The sequence below is a fragment of the Anolis carolinensis genome, chromosome 1 (genome assembly GCF_035594765.1).
Source record: "Anolis carolinensis isolate JA03-04 chromosome 1, rAnoCar3.1.pri, whole genome shotgun sequence".
In the NCBI taxonomy this organism is placed as follows: domain Eukaryota; kingdom Metazoa; phylum Chordata; class Lepidosauria; order Squamata; family Dactyloidae; genus Anolis; species Anolis carolinensis.
This window is the reverse complement of record NC_085841.1, coordinates 131508346-131529423: the sequence shown is the minus strand read 5'-3', so window position 1 is coordinate 131529423 and position 21078 is coordinate 131508346. Positions and strand designations below refer to the sequence as shown.

At 47.3% G+C, this 21078-nt stretch overlaps 1 protein-coding gene across 2 annotated transcripts in view; it reads right to left on the bottom strand.

Moving 5' to 3' along the window:
* The window catches only part of eipr1 (EARP complex and GARP complex interacting protein 1), a 242646-nt gene that overhangs the window by 154384 nt on the left and 67184 nt on the right, over nucleotides 1-21078 (bottom strand). For both annotated transcript variants that reach the window (XR_010006712.1, XM_003215468.3), the window contains exon 4: nucleotides 19562-19718. Coding sequence is in view for 1 of the 2 variants with exons in the window: in XM_003215468.3 (XP_003215516.1) it covers nucleotides 19562-19718 (157 nt within the window). In the remaining variant the exon portion in view is untranslated. The remainder of the gene's footprint in view (nucleotides 1-19561; nucleotides 19719-21078) is intronic.

Below are 21078 nucleotides of genomic sequence, written 5' to 3'. Positions count from 1 at the left end.
CTGTTCAGGAGTTACAAAGGTGGAGGCATTACTTTTCATTCAACCCTCATATATAGTTTTTCTGTAACTATCATCATCAGAAGCATTGTCCTCAAGTGGACACATGGAGTGTTTTGTTTGGGTTTTTTGTTGCTGTTCCATACAACAACATGCAGAGCGAAAATGGAAAATTTTGCTGTATCATGAAATACATCAAACATTTTATGTCAAAATCTATATCCTACTTCATGGCAACACCTCTTATGGCAACTTATAGACAAAACATTGGAATAGAACAAACAAAGCAATACTTTGTTACTAGATGCACATCATTACAAAACAAACCAGAAATAGATTAACAGATTTGCTGGATTCTGACTGATGCACTTTTGCTAGAGGTTGCACCTCTCAGACAGAGACTTCCTGCCGGTACCACATTTCTGGTCATGTGAATGACTTCACCATGAATGAAATGCCATCAGTAAGCCTTTTGGAGAGATCTGCTTGTTAGCAGTGCCACAGCAGAGAGTCAGTTGGTGGTGTGGACAGATCAGGCTAGACAAGTACAATCCAACTGGCCACACCTCTGAAACTGTGAGATCACTCCAGGCCTTCTTGATGCCGACAAGTAAACCCTGTGTTCCTTAGAAACAGATTAACGACTTGATGCAGCAGTTTTGTAGCAAAATTAGCCGTGCAACATGTAGACTCCCCATTGCAGCTAAGCAAAGGATCACTTTGTTTTGGCTGTGTAGACACAATCTGTTCCAATCAGAAAATAATGCTTTCATCCATGAAAGTCCAGGGAGAAATTCGAATAGTTGTTGAAGCAACAAGGAGAAACCTAAAAGTACTGCGGCTATATGGAATTTCATTTACACAATGCTGGCTTTCACTCAGACAATTATATTCATCAGCAATGCAAAACAACTTAAAAGACTACTTTAAAATCATCTGATTTCTGGACTATGTTTGAAGACAAAACTGACCTTATATTCATAACACTTCACAGTGGGATGGATTTTTGTTGTCGATTGCAGAAGTCCCTTTTTGCTGGATTACTCTCAAACTGTCCCAGGCAGTCCCAATGAAGCCTCTTGGCTATACCTTTTCAACTACTTTTAAAATGTCTCAGGGCTCTTCCACACAGCCCTATATTCCAGAATATCAAGACAGAAAATCCCACAATATCTTCTTTGAAATGGGCTATCTGAGTCCACACTCAGATAATGTGGGATTTTCTGCCTTGATATTCTGGGATATAGGGCTGTGTGGAAGGGCCCTCAATGTTTCTCCCTTCTGCTACTACCCAATCGTTTTGTTCTCAGCTTCTTCAAATGCTTATTATTCAGGAGTGCAAGTTGGCAAATTAAAATACATAAATATAAAGCAACAACTCCTCCATCTTTTTAAATAAGTTGCAGGCCTCCCTTTGTGCAGTTTGACATAAAAGTCAAGCATGGTTTTCAGATATTTCTGAAATGTTTGCTTTTGCTTTGGCGATTCCTGTGATGCCAAAGGACCCCAAGTGGCACAAAACTTGTCCGTAGACCTGTTGGAGTTGCCCATTTCTCCCTTACAGATATCAATACAACAGAAAATGGAGGGGAAGGTTCAGTGAGACAAGTGATGGACCACTACCCAAAGGAGGAAGAGAGGATAAAGATGGAGAAGTTGTTGCTTTATATTTATGTACAGTAGAGTCTCACTTATCCTACATAAACGGGCCGGCAGAACGTTGGATAAGCGAATATGTTGGATAATAAGGAGAGATTAAGAAAAAGCCTATTTAACATCAAAATAGGTTATGATTTTACAAATTAAGCACCAAAACATCATGTTACACCACAAATTTGACAGAACAAGTTGTTCATTACACATTAATGCTATGTAGTAATTACTGGAATTGGGGGCAGCGACGGACGACATGGAGCTCTGGCGCAGACTGGTACAAGAGGTCATGGAGAGTCGGAAACGACTGACCGAATAAAGAAGAAGAAGTAATTAATGTATTTACGAATTTAGCACCAAAATATCACAATGCATTGAAAACATTGACTACAAAAATGCATTGGATAATCCAGAACGTTGAATAAGTGAGTGATGGATAAGTGAGACTCTACTGTATTTTAATTTGCCAACTTGCGCTCCTGAATAATAAGCCACATAACATATGAAATTGATGTTTCAGATTAATTGATTACAGGGAGAGGAACTGCACAGAAACTTCAACCATATGAAGGATCCACTGCAATATTTTTGTTTCCAGTGTAGCACATTTGTTTCCAGCTCAAAACAGGGTTTATCTGGAATCGCTGTAAGCAGGGCCGGCCCCACTCATGCGGCAGCTGACGCCGCCACATCGGGCGCAGGCCCGGGGGGGCGCCGTCAGGCTGGGCGGGAGGCGGGGCACCGCCCTGACGGTGCCCCGCCTCCCGCCCAGTGCGCCCTGGCCCGTCTGGCCTGCTAGAAAAGGCCAGACGGGCGAGCGGGAGTAGCGTGGGAGGCGGGGCCAGCTCTGACGCCGCTCCCCCCCCCCCGCCCAGCGTGCCTTGGCCCTGCCTCCCACGCAGCGTGGGAGGCGGGGCCAAGGCACGCTGGGCGGGGGGGGGGGAGCGGCGTCAGAGCTGGCCCCGCCTCCCACGCTACTCCCGCTCGCCCGTCTGGCCTTTTCTAGCAGGCCAGACTCAGCGGAGGTTTCTCCAGGCCGCGATTGCCAGGGCGCCGTTGCGTGGGAGGCAGGGCCAAGGCACGCTGGGCGGGGGGGGGAGCGGCGTCAGAGCTGGCCCCGCCTCCCACGTTACCCCCGCTCGCCCGTCTGGCCTTGTGTAGCAGGCCAGACTCAGCGGAGGTTCCTCCAGGCCGCAATCGCGGCCTGGAGAAACCTCCGCTGAGTCTGGCCTGCTACACAAGGCCAGACGGGCGAGCGGGGGTAACGTGGGAGGCGGGGCCAGCTCTGACGCCGCCCCCCCGCCCAGCGTGCCCTGGCCCCGCCTCCCACGTTGCGTGGGAGGCAGGGCCAAGGCACGCTGGGCGGGGGGGGGGGGGAGCGGCGTCAGAGCTGGCCCCGCCTCTGTGATGACCCATGGGCCTTGTAGTCCTGCTCAGGACATTGTAATTCCTGATGAAGATGAAAACTTGGGTTTTTTACCTTCCCAGTCTGAACTGGATTCCTCTCAGCCAGATCTTTCCCAGGCAGATCTGGGAACCTTGCACCTGCAAGAAAGTTGTCTCCCAGAAGTATGTCAAACAAGCCCAGAGCCTACTTCTCCCGTATTCTTGCGCCGGGAGTTTTGTAAACAACAGAGAAGTTTGGATTCAGCTTCGCGCAGGAGTGCGAGGATTGCAGCTAAGAATGTGGCCAATTAAGACTGCTTCTCGTGAGAATCTTTGGGGAGTCTCACATCTGGTCTCAGAGTTAGCTTTCGGTTCTGATTCCCAGAGAACTGCTTCGGCGGGAAAGCTAGACTCTATTTAGGTGTTTTACCCGCGTAGTAACTTCGCGGAGTCAATTCGTCAGCCTACGGAGCGAGTTGTGTCTGGACAGCGCGCTCCGATTCAAGCCTCGCTCCTGCTCAAGCCTTGCCTAGCTATCCAGCCTTCGCCTTGCTTCCCAGCCTTTGTTTATCTACGGACTTTGCCTTGTTTCCCAGGATCAATCCTTGCCTTGTTCCACGGATTTATCAAGTTATTCCACGGACCTTGTTCTTGTTCTTAGTTACCTTGTTCCACGTTCAAGCCTTGTTTCAAGTATCAAGTTATTTCCTAGCCTCGCTCAAGTTTCATGGACTAAAGGACCTTGTCATCTCCCCTCACTTTGCTTGGCAAAGTGAGTGTTTCGGTTATTGGATTACAACTTTGGACCTTAATATTTCTTATTGGACATTGCTTTTTTGGACTAATTCTGACCTTTCCTGAAAGGTCTAATTCTGGACTATTTTCTACACTTGTTTTTATTAACTTTATATATTCCTACAATAAAGATATTAGATAGATTCTGGCCTCTGTGTATGGTTATTGGTGCTCTGCAGCCTGGGTCGTGACAGTTTGACTCCGCCACCCTAAGCACCAATTAACCTCGGCCAGAATGTCTACCGGAGTCGTACCTGGGCCGAGCGGCCAGCCGATTACCTACACCATCGACAAGGAAGAGGTGGACCGAATCCGTGATAAGCTCAATGCACAGGATGGAGAAATAAGGGGTTTGAAGGAACGCGGAGTTCGTCTTCCGGCCATGGCGTTGCCAACCAAGTTTACTGGAGAAGCTTCTAAGGTTCATGTCTTCCGTCGCCAATGTCAAGCTTATCTGGAGGCCCGTGCTGCCGAGTTTCCCCAAGAAGACATCAAAGTGGCATGGGTTTACAGTCTTCTAGACGGGCCAGCGGCCAGCTGGGCGACGGCACTGTTCGACCAAGCCTCTCCACACCTAAGATCAGCGCAACACTTCTTGGACCACCTCAAGGAGACTTGGGGAATCGAGGACAATTTGGAGGCAGCCGGTCACAAACTCCGTCGCCTTTTCCAAGGAGACAGACCTATGTCTCAGTATATAGCCGAGTTCCGAGTGCTGGCACACAACACCGGCTGGAACGATGTAGCCCTCAGGGGACAATTCCGGGAGGGTCTCAACATTGAAATGCTGGAAGAAATCTCCAAGGTGGATCCTCCCCAGACCCTCGAGGCACTCATTGATCAATGTTTACGGGCTGAAGTCATGATTGCCAACAGGAAACAGTGGGTTCGAGGCCAGGGCAGTAGAGCCGGGGCAAAACCCCCCGCTCCCGCCAGCGTTCAGCCACGTCCGGTGTGGAGACCCCCACCGCCAACCCCATACCCCAGAGGAGGCGAGGAGGTGCCGATGCAGTTGGGCAATGTGCGTCCCAGACTAGATGCCGCCGAGAAGGCCCGTCGTCAACGCTTAAACCTCTGCTGGTACTGCGGGAACGGGGGCCACTTCGCCAGAGAGTGCCCAGCCAAAGGGAAGCCTGCCGCCCGTCTTGCGGCGGCGTCCTCCACGGAGACGAAGGCGTCTGAGCCGACTGGCACACAGCCGGCGGGGGAAGCCAACGACCGGGTGTAGAGAGGCTCGCCAACCCGGTCAAAAAATCCATCCAAGAGCCGCCAACCGGGGTCCTGTTCCTTCTCGTGGTCACATTATGGTCAGCAAAAAGGGGACCCGTCATGATCCACGCCATGATAGACTCTGGAGCTACCAACAATTTCATCGATAGAGAGTATGCCGACTCTCTGGGATTACAATATCATGATTTCAAGAATGCCCGTGTGGTGCAAGCCATAGACGGCCGTCCCCTCAAGACGGGCCCCGTAAGTCAGTGGTCGGAACCCACCAGGATGTGGATAAGGGAACATATGGAAGAGATTTCCTTCTTTGTTACCGAGGTCCCCCATTTCCCTGTGATTTTGGGAATTCCATGGCTGACTCTCCACGACCCTAACATCTCCTGGTCCAACAGAGAACTGCAGTTTGCTTCACCGTACTGCCAAAACCATTGCCTCGTAGCCAAGGTATGCCATGCCACAGACACCGAGCCCATCATCACCTTGCCAAAGAAGTACTCCGAGTATTGGGATGTATTCAATGAGAAAGAAGCCGAAAAATTACCCCCACATAGACCTTATGACTGTGCCATTGACTTGGTGGAGGGGGCCCCGATCCCGCGAGGGCATCTCTACTCCCTGACTGAACCAGAGCAAGAAGCTCTCAGGGAATTCCTAGAGACAAACCTTCGCAAGGGATTTATCAGACCCTCTCAATCCCCAGCCGCCTCCCCAGTGATGTTTGTGAAGAAGAAGTCAGGGGAACTACGCTTGGTGGTGGACTACAGAGCATTGAACAATATCACCAAGCGGAACAGCTATCCCCTGCCCTTAATCTCGGATCTACTGGATCGGCTTCGAGGAGCCAAGGTTTACACCAAGCTGGATCTTCGGGGGGCTTACAACTTAGTTCGCATCAGGGAAGGGGACAAGTGGAAGACCGCCTTCCAGACCAAATTCGGATTATTTGAGTCCCGAGTTATGAATTTCGGTTTATGCGGAGCCCCCGCAACGTTCCAGCATTTTGTCAATGACATTTTTCAGGACTATCTAGACAGGTTCTTGATAATCTACCTGGACGATTTTTTGGTGTTTTCCAGATCACAATCAGAACATGAGAACCACGTCAAAATGGTGTTACAACGATTGCGGGATCATGGACTTTATGCCAAGCTGGAAAAATGCGCTTTTGATCTACAAGAGGTAGATTTCCTTGGTTACCGCATCTCGCCTCTAGGGCTTTCCATGGATCCAGCCAAAGTTTCAGCAGTATTGGAATGGCGGGCGCCAACTAACAAGAAAGAGGTGCAGCGTTTCTTGGGGTTCGCGAACTACTACCGCAAGTTCATTCCAGATTTTGCCCGCTGGTCCGACCCCATCACTAGCTGCATCCGTGGAAAGCAGCCTTTCCGCTGGACTGATCAAGCAGAGAAAGGGTTCCAGCAACTAAAGAAACTATTCACCTCCCAGCCAATTCTACAGCACCCAAATCCTGGAACCCCTTTTGTGGTGCAAGCGGACGCCTCTGATGTGGCAATTGGGGCTGTACTCTTACAACCGGTGGGAGATCACCTCCACCCCTGTGCCTTTTATTCTCGTCAACTAACCACACCAGAGAGGAATTACACCATTTGGGAAAAAGAACTACTGGCCATAAAGGCAGCCTTTGAAACTTGGAGACATTGGCTAGAAGGGGCCAAATTTCCCATTGAAGTCCACACTGATCATCGTAATCTAGAACATCTAAGAACTGCCCGCAAACTAAATCAGAGGCAGCAACGTTGGGCTTTATTCTTTGAACGTTTCAACTTCCAGATCCATTATGTGACCCCAGCCCAAACCAAGCAAGCAGACGCCCTGTCACGTAAACCGGAATACGCTGCAGGACGCAAGGAGACCTTTGAATCCCAACTGCTACAACCTGAGAACTTTGCCACGCTCACGGTGGGGAACACCAAATCCATTCCCATTGGTTCAACTTCCCCTACTCCAGGACCCATCTGTGCTCAAGAAATCAGGGCTAGTCAGCAAGCAGATGCCTGGGCGCAGGACCAACTTCGCCAAGGTCTGCATTTCCCCTTTTCGCTTAAAGATGGGCTGCTCTGCTATAGAAATCATGTTTATATCCCACCCGGACCGGGCAGGGAAAAAGCGCTTCGTCTGTGTCATGACTGCAAACCAGCAGGACACTTCGGACTATTTAAAACTATGCATTTGATCTTAAGGGATTTTTGGTGGCCCAAGATCCGCAAGGATGTGGAAAAATATGTCAACACCTGCCCAGTATGCCAGCGCTCCAAGATACGAAGGGAGAAGCCCTCAGGGCTTTTACACCCCCTTCCTACCCCATCTCGCCCATGGGAAATAATTTCCGCGGATTTCATCACTGACCTACCACCTTCCTGTGGATTCACCACGATCTTAGTGGTGGTGGACCTATTCACCAAGTTAGCCCATTTCATTCCCTGCGAAGGCCTCCCCACGGCCAAGGAAACTGCGGATCTATTTCTTCAACATGTTTTCAGACTACATGGATTGCCCAAGAGTTTAGTCACAGACCGTGGATCTCAATTCACCTCTCGTTTTTGGAAGGCACTACAAAAACTATTGGGCATAGACTCTCGCTTATCTTCAGCTCATCATCCCCAAACAGATGGGCAAACGGAGCGCACCAATGCCACTTTGGAGCAGTATCTTCGCTGTTATGTAAACTATCAACAGGACAATTGGGCTTCTCTGTTACCACTGTCTGAGTTTGCCTACAACAATGGAGTTCAAGCTTCTACAAAAGAAACGCCGTTCTTTGCAAACTACGGCTTCCATCCACGTTTCTTCCCCCCTGTCATTGAAACTTCAGAGGTTCCCGCAGCAGAGGATTGGCTGCAGGAACTCACAGCGGTGCAACAACTTTTGCTCCAGCAACTGGACCAAGCCAAGGAGGACTATAAACGCCACGCTGACAAACATCGCCAGCCGGGCCCCGAAATCAAGGTAGGAGATCGGGTTTTCCTGTCCACTCGCTTTCTGCCCTCCCACCGCCCTTGCCGGAAGTTAGATGCCCGTTTCATTGGTCCCTATCCAGTGGTGGCGCAATTAAACCCCGTGACTTTCAAACTCCAACTTCCGCGTTCAATGCGCATTCACCCAGTGTTTCACCGTTCCCTGCTCCTTCCGGCGGATGGTGTGCGACCTGATACAGACCAACCGGCCCCCCCTCCTGTTTTGATGAATGGGGAGGAGGAGTTCGAGGTTGAGGACATTTTGGATTCTCGCTTTCACCGCCGCCGCCTACAATATCTCATTGACTGGGTGGGTTTTGGCCCTGAGGAACGCTCTTGGGAAGACGCCTCCACAGTCCATGCTCCTGATCTAACCCGTCGCTTTCATCAGACCTATCCCACCAAACCACGACCTCGCGCCTCGGGGAGAGGGCCCCAGTTTGGGAGGGGCCTTGAGGAGGGGGATAGTGTGATGACCCATGGGCCTTGTAGTCCTGCTCAGGACATTGTAATTCCTGATGAAGATGAAAACTTGGGTTTTTTACCTTCCCAGTCTGAACTGGATTCCTCTCAGCCAGATCTTTCCCAGGCAGATCTGGGAACCTTGCACCTGCAAGAAAGTTGTCTCCCAGAAGTATGTCAAACAAGCCCAGAGCCTACTTCTCCCGTATTCTTGCGCCGGGAGTTTTGTAAACAACAGAGAAGTTTGGATTCAGCTTCGCGCAGGAGTGCGAGGATTGCAGCTAAGAATGTGGCCAATTAAGACTGCTTCTCGTGAGAATCTTTGGGGAGTCTCACATCTGGTCTCAGAGTTAGCTTTCGGTTCTGATTCCCAGAGAACTGCTTCGGCGGGAAAGCTAGACTCTATTTAGGTGTTTTACCCGCGTAGTAACTTCGCGGAGTCAATTCGTCAGCCTACGGAGCGAGTTGTGTCTGGACAGCGCGCTCCGATTCAAGCCTCGCTCCTGCTCAAGCCTTGCCTAGCTATCCAGCCTTCGCCTTGCTTCCCAGCCTTTGTTTATCTACGGACTTTGCCTTGTTTCCCAGGATCAATCCTTGCCTTGTTCCACGGATTTATCAAGTTATTCCACGGACCTTGTTCTTGTTCTTAGTTACCTTGTTCCACGTTCAAGCCTTGTTTCAAGTATCAAGTTATTTCCTAGCCTCGCTCAAGTTTCATGGACTAAAGGACCTTGTCATCTCCCCTCACTTTGCTTGGCAAAGTGAGTGTTTCGGTTATTGGATTACAACTTTGGACCTTAATATTTCTTATTGGACATTGCTTTTTTGGACTAATTCTGACCTTTCCTGAAAGGTCTAATTCTGGACTATTTTCTACACTTGTTTTTATTAACTTTATATATTCCTACAATAAAGATATTAGATAGATTCTGGCCTCTGTGTATGGTTATTGGTGCTCTGCAGCCTGGGTCGTGACAGTTTGACTCCGCCACCCTAAGCACCAATTAACCTCGGCCAGAATGTCTACCGGAGTCGTACCTGGGCCGAGCGGCCAGCCGATTACCTACACCATCGACAAGGAAGAGGTGGACCGAATCCGTGATAAGCTCAATGCACAGGATGGAGAAATAAGGGGTTTGAAGGAACGCGGAGTTCGTCTTCCGGCCATGGCGTTGCCAACCAAGTTTACTGGAGAAGCTTCTAAGGTTCATGTCTTCCGTCGCCAATGTCAAGCTTATCTGGAGGCCCGTGCTGCCGAGTTTCCCCAAGAAGACATCAAAGTGGCATGGGTTTACAGTCTTCTAGACGGGCCAGCGGCCAGCTGGGCGACGGCACTGTTCGACCAAGCCTCTCCACACCTAAGATCAGCGCAACACTTCTTGGACCACCTCAAGGAGACTTGGGGAATCGAGGACAATTTGGAGGCAGCCGGTCACAAACTCCGTCGCCTTTTCCAAGGAGACAGACCTATGTCTCAGTATATAGCCGAGTTCCGAGTGCTGGCACACAACACCGGCTGGAACGATGTAGCCCTCAGGGGACAATTCCGGGAGGGTCTCAACATTGAAATGCTGGAAGAAATCTCCAAGGTGGATCCTCCCCAGACCCTCGAGGCACTCATTGATCAATGTTTACGGGCTGAAGTCATGATTGCCAACAGGAAACAGTGGGTTCGAGGCCAGGGCAGTAGAGCCGGGGCAAAACCCCCCGCTCCCGCCAGCGTTCAGCCACGTCCGGTGTGGAGACCCCCACCGCCAACCCCATACCCCAGAGGAGGCGAGGAGGTGCCGATGCAGTTGGGCAATGTGCGTCCCAGACTAGATGCCGCCGAGAAGGCCCGTCGTCAACGCTTAAACCTCTGCTGGTACTGCGGGAACGGGGGCCACTTCGCCAGAGAGTGCCCAGCCAAAGGGAAGCCTGCCGCCCGTCTTGCGGCGGCGTCCTCCACGGAGACGAAGGCGTCTGAGCCGACTGGCACACAGCCGGCGGGGGAAGCCAACGACCGGGTGTAGAGAGGCTCGCCAACCCGGTCAAAAAATCCATCCAAGAGCCGCCAACCGGGGTCCTGTTCCTTCTCGTGGTCACATTATGGTCAGCAAAAAGGGGACCCGTCATGATCCACGCCATGATAGACTCTGGAGCTACCAACAATTTCATCGATAGAGAGTATGCCGACTCTCTGGGATTACAATATCATGATTTCAAGAATGCCCGTGTGGTGCAAGCCATAGACGGCCGTCCCCTCAAGACGGGCCCCGTAAGTCAGTGGTCGGAACCCACCAGGATGTGGATAAGGGAACATATGGAAGAGATTTCCTTCTTTGTTACCGAGGTCCCCCATTTCCCTGTGATTTTGGGAATTCCATGGCTGACTCTCCACGACCCTAACATCTCCTGGTCCAACAGAGAACTGCAGTTTGCTTCACCGTACTGCCAAAACCATTGCCTCGTAGCCAAGGTATGCCATGCCACAGACACCGAGCCCATCATCACCTTGCCAAAGAAGTACTCCGAGTATTGGGATGTATTCAATGAGAAAGAAGCCGAAAAATTACCCCCACATAGACCTTATGACTGTGCCATTGACTTGGTGGAGGGGGCCCCGATCCCGCGAGGGCATCTCTACTCCCTGACTGAACCAGAGCAAGAAGCTCTCAGGGAATTCCTAGAGACAAACCTTCGCAAGGGATTTATCAGACCCTCTCAATCCCCAGCCGCCTCCCCAGTGATGTTTGTGAAGAAGAAGTCAGGGGAACTACGCTTGGTGGTGGACTACAGAGCATTGAACAATATCACCAAGCGGAACAGCTATCCCCTGCCCTTAATCTCGGATCTACTGGATCGGCTTCGAGGAGCCAAGGTTTACACCAAGCTGGATCTTCGGGGGGCTTACAACTTAGTTCGCATCAGGGAAGGGGACGAGTGGAAGACCGCCTTCCAGACCAAATTCGGATTATTTGAGTCCCGAGTTATGAATTTCGGTTTATGCGGAGCCCCCGCAACGTTCCAGCATTTTGTCAATGACATTTTTCAGGACTATCTAGACAGGTTCTTGATAATCTACCTGGACGATTTTTTGGTGTTTTCCAGATCACAATCAGAACATGAGAACCACGTCAAAATGGTGTTACAACGATTGCGGGATCATGGACTTTATGCCAAGCTGGAAAAATGCGCTTTTGATCTACAAGAGGTAGATTTCCTTGGTTACCGCATCTCGCCTCTAGGGCTTTCCATGGATCCAGCCAAAGTTTCAGCAGTATTGGAATGGCGGGCGCCAACTAACAAGAAAGAGGTGCAGCGTTTCTTGGGGTTCGCGAACTACTACCGCAAGTTCATTCCAGATTTTGCCCGCTGGTCCGACCCCATCACTAGCTGCATCCGTGGAAAGCAGCCTTTCCGCTGGACTGATCAAGCAGAGAAAGGGTTCCAGCAACTAAAGAAACTATTCACCTCCCAGCCAATTCTACAGCACCCAAATCCTGGAACCCCTTTTGTGGTGCAAGCGGACGCCTCTGATGTGGCAATTGGGGCTGTACTCTTACAACCGGTGGGAGATCACCTCCACCCCTGTGCCTTTTATTCTCGTCAACTAACCACACCAGAGAGGAATTACACCATTTGGGAAAAAGAACTACTGGCCATAAAGGCAGCCTTTGAAACTTGGAGACATTGGCTAGAAGGGGCCAAATTTCCCATTGAAGTCCACACTGATCATCGTAATCTAGAACATCTAAGAACTGCCCGCAAACTAAATCAGAGGCAGCAACGTTGGGCTTTATTCTTTGAACGTTTCAACTTCCAGATCCATTATGTGACCCCAGCCCAAACCAAGCAAGCAGACGCCCTGTCACGTAAACCGGAATACGCTGCAGGACGCAAGGAGACCTTTGAATCCCAACTGCTACAACCTGAGAACTTTGCCACGCTCACGGTGGGGAACACCAAATCCATTCCCATTGGTTCAACTTCCCCTACTCCAGGACCCATCTGTGCTCAAGAAATCAGGGCTAGTCAGCAAGCAGATGCCTGGGCGCAGGACCAACTTCGCCAAGGTCTGCATTTCCCCTTTTCGCTTAAAGATGGGCTGCTCTGCTATAGAAATCATGTTTATATCCCACCCGGACCGGGCAGGGAAAAAGCGCTTCGTCTGTGTCATGACTGCAAACCAGCAGGACACTTCGGACTATTTAAAACTATGCATTTGATCTTAAGGGATTTTTGGTGGCCCAAGATCCGCAAGGATGTGGAAAAATATGTCAACACCTGCCCAGTATGCCAGCGCTCCAAGATACGAAGGGAGAAGCCCTCAGGGCTTTTACACCCCCTTCCTACCCCATCTCGCCCATGGGAAATAATTTCCGCGGATTTCATCACTGACCTACCACCTTCCTGTGGATTCACCACGATCTTAGTGGTGGTGGACCTATTCACCAAGTTAGCCCATTTCATTCCCTGCGAAGGCCTCCCCACGGCCAAGGAAACTGCGGATCTATTTCTTCAACATGTTTTCAGACTACATGGATTGCCCAAGAGTTTAGTCACAGACCGTGGATCTCAATTCACCTCTCGTTTTTGGAAGGCACTACAAAAACTATTGGGCATAGACTCTCGCTTATCTTCAGCTCATCATCCCCAAACAGATGGGCAAACGGAGCGCACCAATGCCACTTTGGAGCAGTATCTTCGCTGTTATGTAAACTATCAACAGGACAATTGGGCTTCTCTGTTACCACTGTCTGAGTTTGCCTACAACAATGGAGTTCAAGCTTCTACAAAAGAAACGCCGTTCTTTGCAAACTACGGCTTCCATCCACGTTTCTTCCCCCCTGTCATTGAAACTTCAGAGGTTCCCGCAGCAGAGGATTGGCTGCAGGAACTCACAGCGGTGCAACAACTTTTGCTCCAGCAACTGGACCAAGCCAAGGAGGACTATAAACGCCACGCTGACAAACATCGCCAGCCGGGCCCCGAAATCAAGGTAGGAGATCGGGTTTTCCTGTCCACTCGCTTTCTGCCCTCCCACCGCCCTTGCCGGAAGTTAGATGCCCGTTTCATTGGTCCCTATCCAGTGGTGGCGCAATTAAACCCCGTGACTTTCAAACTCCAACTTCCGCGTTCAATGCGCATTCACCCAGTGTTTCACCGTTCCCTGCTCCTTCCGGCGGATGGTGTGCGACCTGATACAGACCAACCGGCCCCCCCTCCTGTTTTGATGAATGGGGAGGAGGAGTTCGAGGTTGAGGACATTTTGGATTCTCGCTTTCACCGCCGCCGCCTACAATATCTCATTGACTGGGTGGGTTTTGGCCCTGAGGAACGCTCTTGGGAAGACGCCTCCACAGTCCATGCTCCTGATCTAACCCGTCGCTTTCATCAGACCTATCCCACCAAACCACGACCTCGCGCCTCGGGGAGAGGGCCCCAGTTTGGGAGGGGCCTTGAGGAGGGGGATAGTGTGATGACCCATGGGCCTTGTAGTCCTGCTCAGGACATTGTAATTCCTGATGAAGATGAAAACTTGGGTTTTTTACCTTCCCAGTCTGAACTGGATTCCTCTCAGCCAGATCTTTCCCAGGCAGATCTGGGAACCTTGCACCTGCAAGAAAGTTGTCTCCCAGAAGTATGTCAAACAAGCCCAGAGCCTACTTCTCCCGTATTCTTGCGCCGGGAGTTTTGTAAACAACAGAGAAGTTTGGATTCAGCTTCGCGCAGGAGTGCGAGGATTGCAGCTAAGAATGTGGCCAATTAAGACTGCTTCTCGTGAGAATCTTTGGGGAGTCTCACATCTGGTCTCAGAGTTAGCTTTCGGTTCTGATTCCCAGAGAACTGCTTCGGCGGGAAAGCTAGACTCTATTTAGGTGTTTTACCCGCGTAGTAACTTCGCGGAGTCAATTCGTCAGCCTACGGAGCGAGTTGTGTCTGGACAGCGCGCTCCGATTCAAGCCTCGCTCCTGCTCAAGCCTTGCCTAGCTATCCAGCCTTCGCCTTGCTTCCCAGCCTTTGTTTATCTACGGACTTTGCCTTGTTTCCCAGGATCAATCCTTGCCTTGTTCCACGGATTTATCAAGTTATTCCACGGACCTTGTTCTTGTTCTTAGTTACCTTGTTCCACGTTCAAGCCTTGTTTCAAGTATCAAGTTATTTCCTAGCCTCGCTCAAGTTTCATGGACTAAAGGACCTTGTCATCTCCCCTCACTTTGCTTGGCAAAGTGAGTGTTTCGGTTATTGGATTACAACTTTGGACCTTAATATTTCTTATTGGACATTGCTTTTTTGGACTAATTCTGACCTTTCCTGAAAGGTCTAATTCTGGACTATTTTCTACACTTGTTTTTATTAACTTTATATATTCCTACAATAAAGATATTAGATAGATTCTGGCCTCTGTGTATGGTTATTGGTGCTCTGCAGCCTGGGTCGTGACAGCCTCCCACGTTACCCCCGCTCGCCCGTCTGGCCTTGTGTAGCAGGCCAGACTCAGCGGAGGTTCCTCCACCTCCGCTGAGTCTGGCCTGCTACACAAGGCCAGACGGGCGAGCGGGGGTAACGTGGGAGGCGGGGCCAGCTCTGACGCCGCCCCCCCCGCCCAGCGTGCCCTGGCCCCGCCTCCCACGTTGCGTGGGAGGCAGGGCCAAGGCACGCTGGGCGGGGGGGGGGGGGAGCGGCGTCAGAGCTGGCCCCGCCTCCCACGTTACCCCCGCTCGCCCATCTGGCCTTTTGTAGCAGGCCAGACTCAGCGGAGGTTCCTCCAGGCCGCAATCGCGGCCTGGAGAAACCTCCGCTGAGTCTGGCCTGCTACAAAAGGCCAGACGGGCGAGCGGGGGTAGCGTGGGAGGCGGGGCCAACTCTGGCCCCGCCCCCCCGCCCAGCGTGCCCTGGCCCCGCCTCCCACGCTGCGTGGGAGGCGGGGCCAGGGCACGGGGGGCGGGGCCAACTCTGTCCCCGCCCCCTCACTATTCGCCCTGGCCCCGCCTCCCACGCAGCGTGGGAGGCGGGGCCAGGGCACGCTGGGCGGGGCCAGGGCGCCGGTGGCGGGGGCGCTTTTCAGCACCCCCGCTTTACATCAAAAAATATCTCCGGCCGGCCCTGGCTGTAAGTAGGGAGGAGCCCAAAAAATCTGGAAATGCACGTACATTTTGTTTGAAACTTAATGGACAAGTACCATTAGAATGTAAAACCAAGCACCTATTTGACTCATTGACAACGGGAATTCATTTTCAGTAGCCATTCCTGTAAATTCCATTTCCTTTCCATTTGCATTAAGCTATGTGAAGAGGACAGCAGATTAGCATCACACTTGAAGTCCTCAAAAAGCGAATCTTAATGCATTTTTTTTATTTCTGCTGAGCTTCAAGGAGAATGTGTTACTAACCTGACAGAAGGAGTGCTAATTACTAAGAATCATAACTCAACCAACACACCTTGAAAAGATCTAAGAGTATTCCATCTGTCCTTGTGAGATGGACATTTTATTTCATTGCTAAGTCATTTTATTGGATCTCGCAGTTCACTCTTTTATAGCTGCAAATGTAGCAAACCTTCAAGATTTATGTTGAAATGAAGGTTACTGTTCTTTTTTTCATTAAGCTATTCTTTTACATAACAGTTACTTGTGCTTGTAAATTATGGCCATTCAATACTGAGGACCAAAACCTGTAGTACATACTTCATTTGGTGGCAAGTAACTAAAAGAATTAGATCTCTTTAACAAATTGAATTTTAAAAACCACTTCTCACTGCTAGTTTTTGTTTTGTTTTTAACCTAAGTTAAAAAATTAACAGAATTGAGTTGCGTCTTTCCATTAGAAAATTTCCAGTGCAGCTGACCGACTGAATTGGTTTCAACTAAATGCATCTTTGAGTGTTGTTATTAAACCCTTCTGGATCAAGAACACCTTGACACGACAGGGACACCCACTCAAATGTAATCCTCTGTTTGGAAAGAAAGTGGAGAATCTTTTGTCATGTAGTCTTCCATCTTCAGTCAGAAGTCCTGTAGCTTTCAGGAGATAGCTGTAACTTATATACTCATGTATAAGTCTAGATATTTTCATTAAAAATAAATTCCCAAAACCTGGGCTAACTTATTCATAGGTCAATTTAAATACTGTAGCTTAATTCTTATCACAAAAGAAACCATATCCTTCTCTGAGTAGAGTGACAAAAGGTGAGAGCTTAACCTTCCCAGGAGAACCTAAAGAATCACCAACCTCCTTTACTCTCTCTTCTGTAGTATCACATCTGGCATTTTTGGAATTGTTGCTTTCCCCTGTTCACAAAGTGACCCTGAACTTATCCATGGGTCATATCAAAATTCATAATTTTGGCTCCAAAACTTGCCCTGAACCTATACATGAGGTTGATTTATACATGAGTATATATGGTACCTTTTCCAAACATGTAAGCGAGTACTGGATGAGAAGGCTCATCAGTTTGACAACTATGGATATAATCAAATTCTTCCCTCCTTTCTCCAATTGTACTGAACAAAGCTTACGGATTCTGCTAGAAGTTCTCTCTTGTCATCTTTCCACTGAGAGTGAACTTGTTTCTAGTCGATTATAGCATTAGACAATATGATTAGCCAAAAGGACTGCTTTATTTGTCTTTAAATACGCATGAAGATGTAGGAAGAGATGGGGATGTTTTACATCTTAAATTTTCAAATCACCAAGGAGATGCAAATTCTTTTTTTTTCTTTTTCTTGATAAGGGAAGGAGAAAGGATCTTGTAATATCCTAATTTGAAAAGGTAGCAAAAGACTTTAATACAAAAGAAGAAGGAGATGGAAGAGGGGGAAAGGAGAGTAAGGGGATTCATAGTTGCATTAGTCTACGAAAACACATTTATATAAAGTTCTGAAGAAAAGGAAGGCCTTTAAGACTGGATTGAGAAAAGACCAAGTAGGATTTTAAGAAGGGAAAATTGAGCAGTAAGGGGGGGGGGTGTTAACCCCCCCCCAATATCCAAAGTAAAACAGATCAAATCATGACTGTTCCCATCTACTTTCACTAATCCGAGATAAAATCCACAACTGGTACAGACAGGAATTACATGACACCTAGTTTGTGTTGAATGAAGCCCTATAGTGTCATCCACCTCCTCATGTGTGGAGCATGTCAACCTGCCCCAGTAGACCCAGAATCAGACACTGACCAAAATGTGTGTAGATCTCTGGGTTTGAGCAAACAATGTTACAGAGCTTCTTGAAAGAAACTGGGTTCCTAATTATGCCAACCATGTAAACAATACATTCAACTACAGTATTTATGGGAAGGTTTTCATTCATACCCACATCCCCCCTTTTTAGCTCAGTACATCAGTAGTCAATGATTTCCTGCAGAAGACGACTGCAGTAGAACCACTGTTAAAGGGAATCGCATTTCGGGTTTTGTATTTCTTAACTTTAAAAAACTTATTTTGCATATAATGTTTAAAGAAACCTTTTAAGATGATTCAACCACCAGTTGGTGGCAAGATTTGTTCTCTCTTTTTCTGGTCCAATATTGTTCGAAACTATTTCAAAATATGCTCTCTGTGTACACATGTGTGCACAGTTTAAACAAATCTAAATAGAAGAAAGACTGTTAAATATTCACTGAACAGCATGGAAAGCATGTTTTGTACTTTTGCTTTTAATGAAGAAAGACTTTAAAAGAATTTAAATCTTACTGAGTCTACTTAAACGTTATGGGAGACAGGGCAAAGCAACTTTTGTATTCTAAACCTTATTAAATCTACCTTTCTGTACCAAAACGAAAAATGCTTGTCAGTTAAGGAGAACCATTCCTTTTATTAAAATACAAGTGGAGTAGAGAGGACATATTTACATGGCAGCTTAATGTTCCCTTATCTATACCAGAGCACAAACAGTACATCTTTTAAAAATGATTTCAATAGTAATATTAAAAGGGCAATATGAAATGCTTTTTCTGGTAACAGTTCAGCTATGCATCACTATCAATTCTCAATATGAAAGCAACTACAGGATATAATATGAAATAAAATCTCATCATCCCCAAACTTTAGTTAGAAATAGACCAATGTTGTATATTGCCTGTGTCAAAAATTTAGAAACCCAAAAACAGTTCAAAACAAGATTTCCAAACAAACAAAATCATTAAACTACAAAGTATTGTACTACATGGTAATAGTAGGATGGACATTATAAGCACAATTTCGGAAGAAGACAGACCTCCCAACAATAGAAAAAAGGATGATTAAACATTGTAAAATAGCAAAAATGAACAAATCAGCAATGATGAACAAAGAAAAAACAAAACAAAAATAAAGGCCTATGAGTAATTTCTAAACTTTGTAAAAAAAAAAATAGGGAAAAGTTTTTATAGAAGGTTTCATAATTTAAGCTGCTAGAATCTTTGTAGGAAATCTATAACTATTAGGCCACAAAGAAGAATAGAAAAACAATGTAATAGGAAGGAAGAACGGAACTGTATATGAATGTCTCCAATCCGAAGGATAGGAAACCACCACAGTGGGAGAGGTGGGAGGAGGGAAGGGTATAGTCAAATATAAATATTGTATTGATGTTAGGTAGTATTGTACTGGTCGGTATACATAAATGTATATAGATTTATTTCACTTTTTATGAATAGGTAAATTTAAAATAATAATATATATATAGAAAAAATTTAAAAGAAAATGGGAAAATAAGATTTCCAAGCTAAATTCTTTACCATAATAGCTAATAAATGCAATATTAGTTGTGTGCAACACAAAATGAACATTGTGTATGTTCATTTTCTGTTGCACACAACTAATATTGCATTTATTGACTCTCATGATATAGAATTTAGCTTGGAAATCGTGTTTTGAACTCATACAACTATAATTACAAGTATGGGATTGCATTGCTAATGTTTTTATTTACTGATGCTGTCTAAAAATTATTTTAAAATTAAGAGGGTATGTTGTACATATACACACAGGATGTCTCCCGAAATGTAGAGGCCCCAATAAACCTGCTCTGAAGAGCTCCGGTCTAGCCTTCACGTTTTTCCCACCGCATCGCTGGGAGTATAAAATATGTAGACTCCTACCCGGCCATATTGCCATAGGCTGTGTTGTCAAGGTGACAGAGCAGCTCCAGGGTTTGAGCGTTGCTTGATGAATCATCAGGGGATTCATGACTGCCTGATTCCAATTCCTTCGGCATCCTCCAAACAGACGCACATGTCATGACTTTACTGTCTGAAGCTAAAGAACAGAGGATAATGTCAACAGATCACAGCATGGAAAGGTGCAGAGACATTCTGGGACACAATGCATCAGTATCCCCCCCTCCTCATTCCCCCCACCTTTTTTGCAAGCAGAGGCAAAGCACAGCACATCTGCTATTTAAAACATTTAAATAAACCCAATGAGTTTTACTCTGAACAATATAAGCACAGAACCAAAATAACAGGCGACACATAAGCAAGCAGTTTAATTCTGAGCTTCTAAGGCTTCATTCACATTTCTAATATTCGAAAAGAAAAATATGCAGCAGAGAATAAAATTGGACTGGAAGGACCAGGGCTGCTTCCTGTATCTCCATTTCAATTAATATTTGAAATTACAGTGACCTTTTGCTGAGGGCACCTCTTTTTTTTGCCTTAATGGTAAGAATGCAGACATAATTTTAAGGTCTCATGCATTTGGCTTTGCTGGGTCATCTTTAATATGCGTGTCTGGCACTAAACCACCTCTTAGGAAGAGGACATTTTATAAGCTTAATAGCTATAGAGCTCCCATCCCACACATCAGGTTTGATTTTCAGCAGAATAAACAAAAGGTTCCAGACAAAATTCTCCAAGTTTACAGTCCCTCAAATGTTTCAGTCCAAAGACCATTGAGATTTTTGGTCATTCCAGAAAGAGTCTTCAAGAAATCATGTAACACAATGAAAAACCAAATGCACTTGTGAGCATTAAGTGAACTCACCTAAACAAAAGTACAGTAGAGTCTCACTTATCCAACATTTGCTTATCCAACATTCTGGATTATCCAACGCATTTTTGCAGTCAATGTTTTCAATACATCATGATATTTTGGTGCTAAATTCGTAAATACAGTAATTACTACATAGCATTAATGCATATTGAACTACTTTTTCTGTCAAATTTGTTGTATAACATGATGTTTTGGTGCTCAATTTGTAAAATCTAATTTGATGTCTAATAGGCTTTTCCTTAATCTCTCCTTATTATCCAACATATTCGCTTATCCAACGTTCTGCCGGCCCGTTTATGTTGGATAAGTGAGACTCTACTGTACCTTGGATTGCTGTGATTTTTCCAGGCTGTATGGTTCCAGAAGCATTCTCTCCTGAGGTTTCACCTACATCTATAGTAGGCATCCTCAGAGGTTGTGAGGTATACTGGAAACTAGACAATGAATGTTTATATATCTGTGGAAGGTTCAGAGTGGGAGAAAGAACTCTTGTCTTGTTGGAGGCAAGTGTGAATGTTGCAATTAATCACCTTGATAAGCATTGAAACTCCTTGCATCTTCACGGCCTGGCTGATTTCTACCTGGGGGAATCCTTTGTTGGGAGGTATTAGCTGACACTGATTGT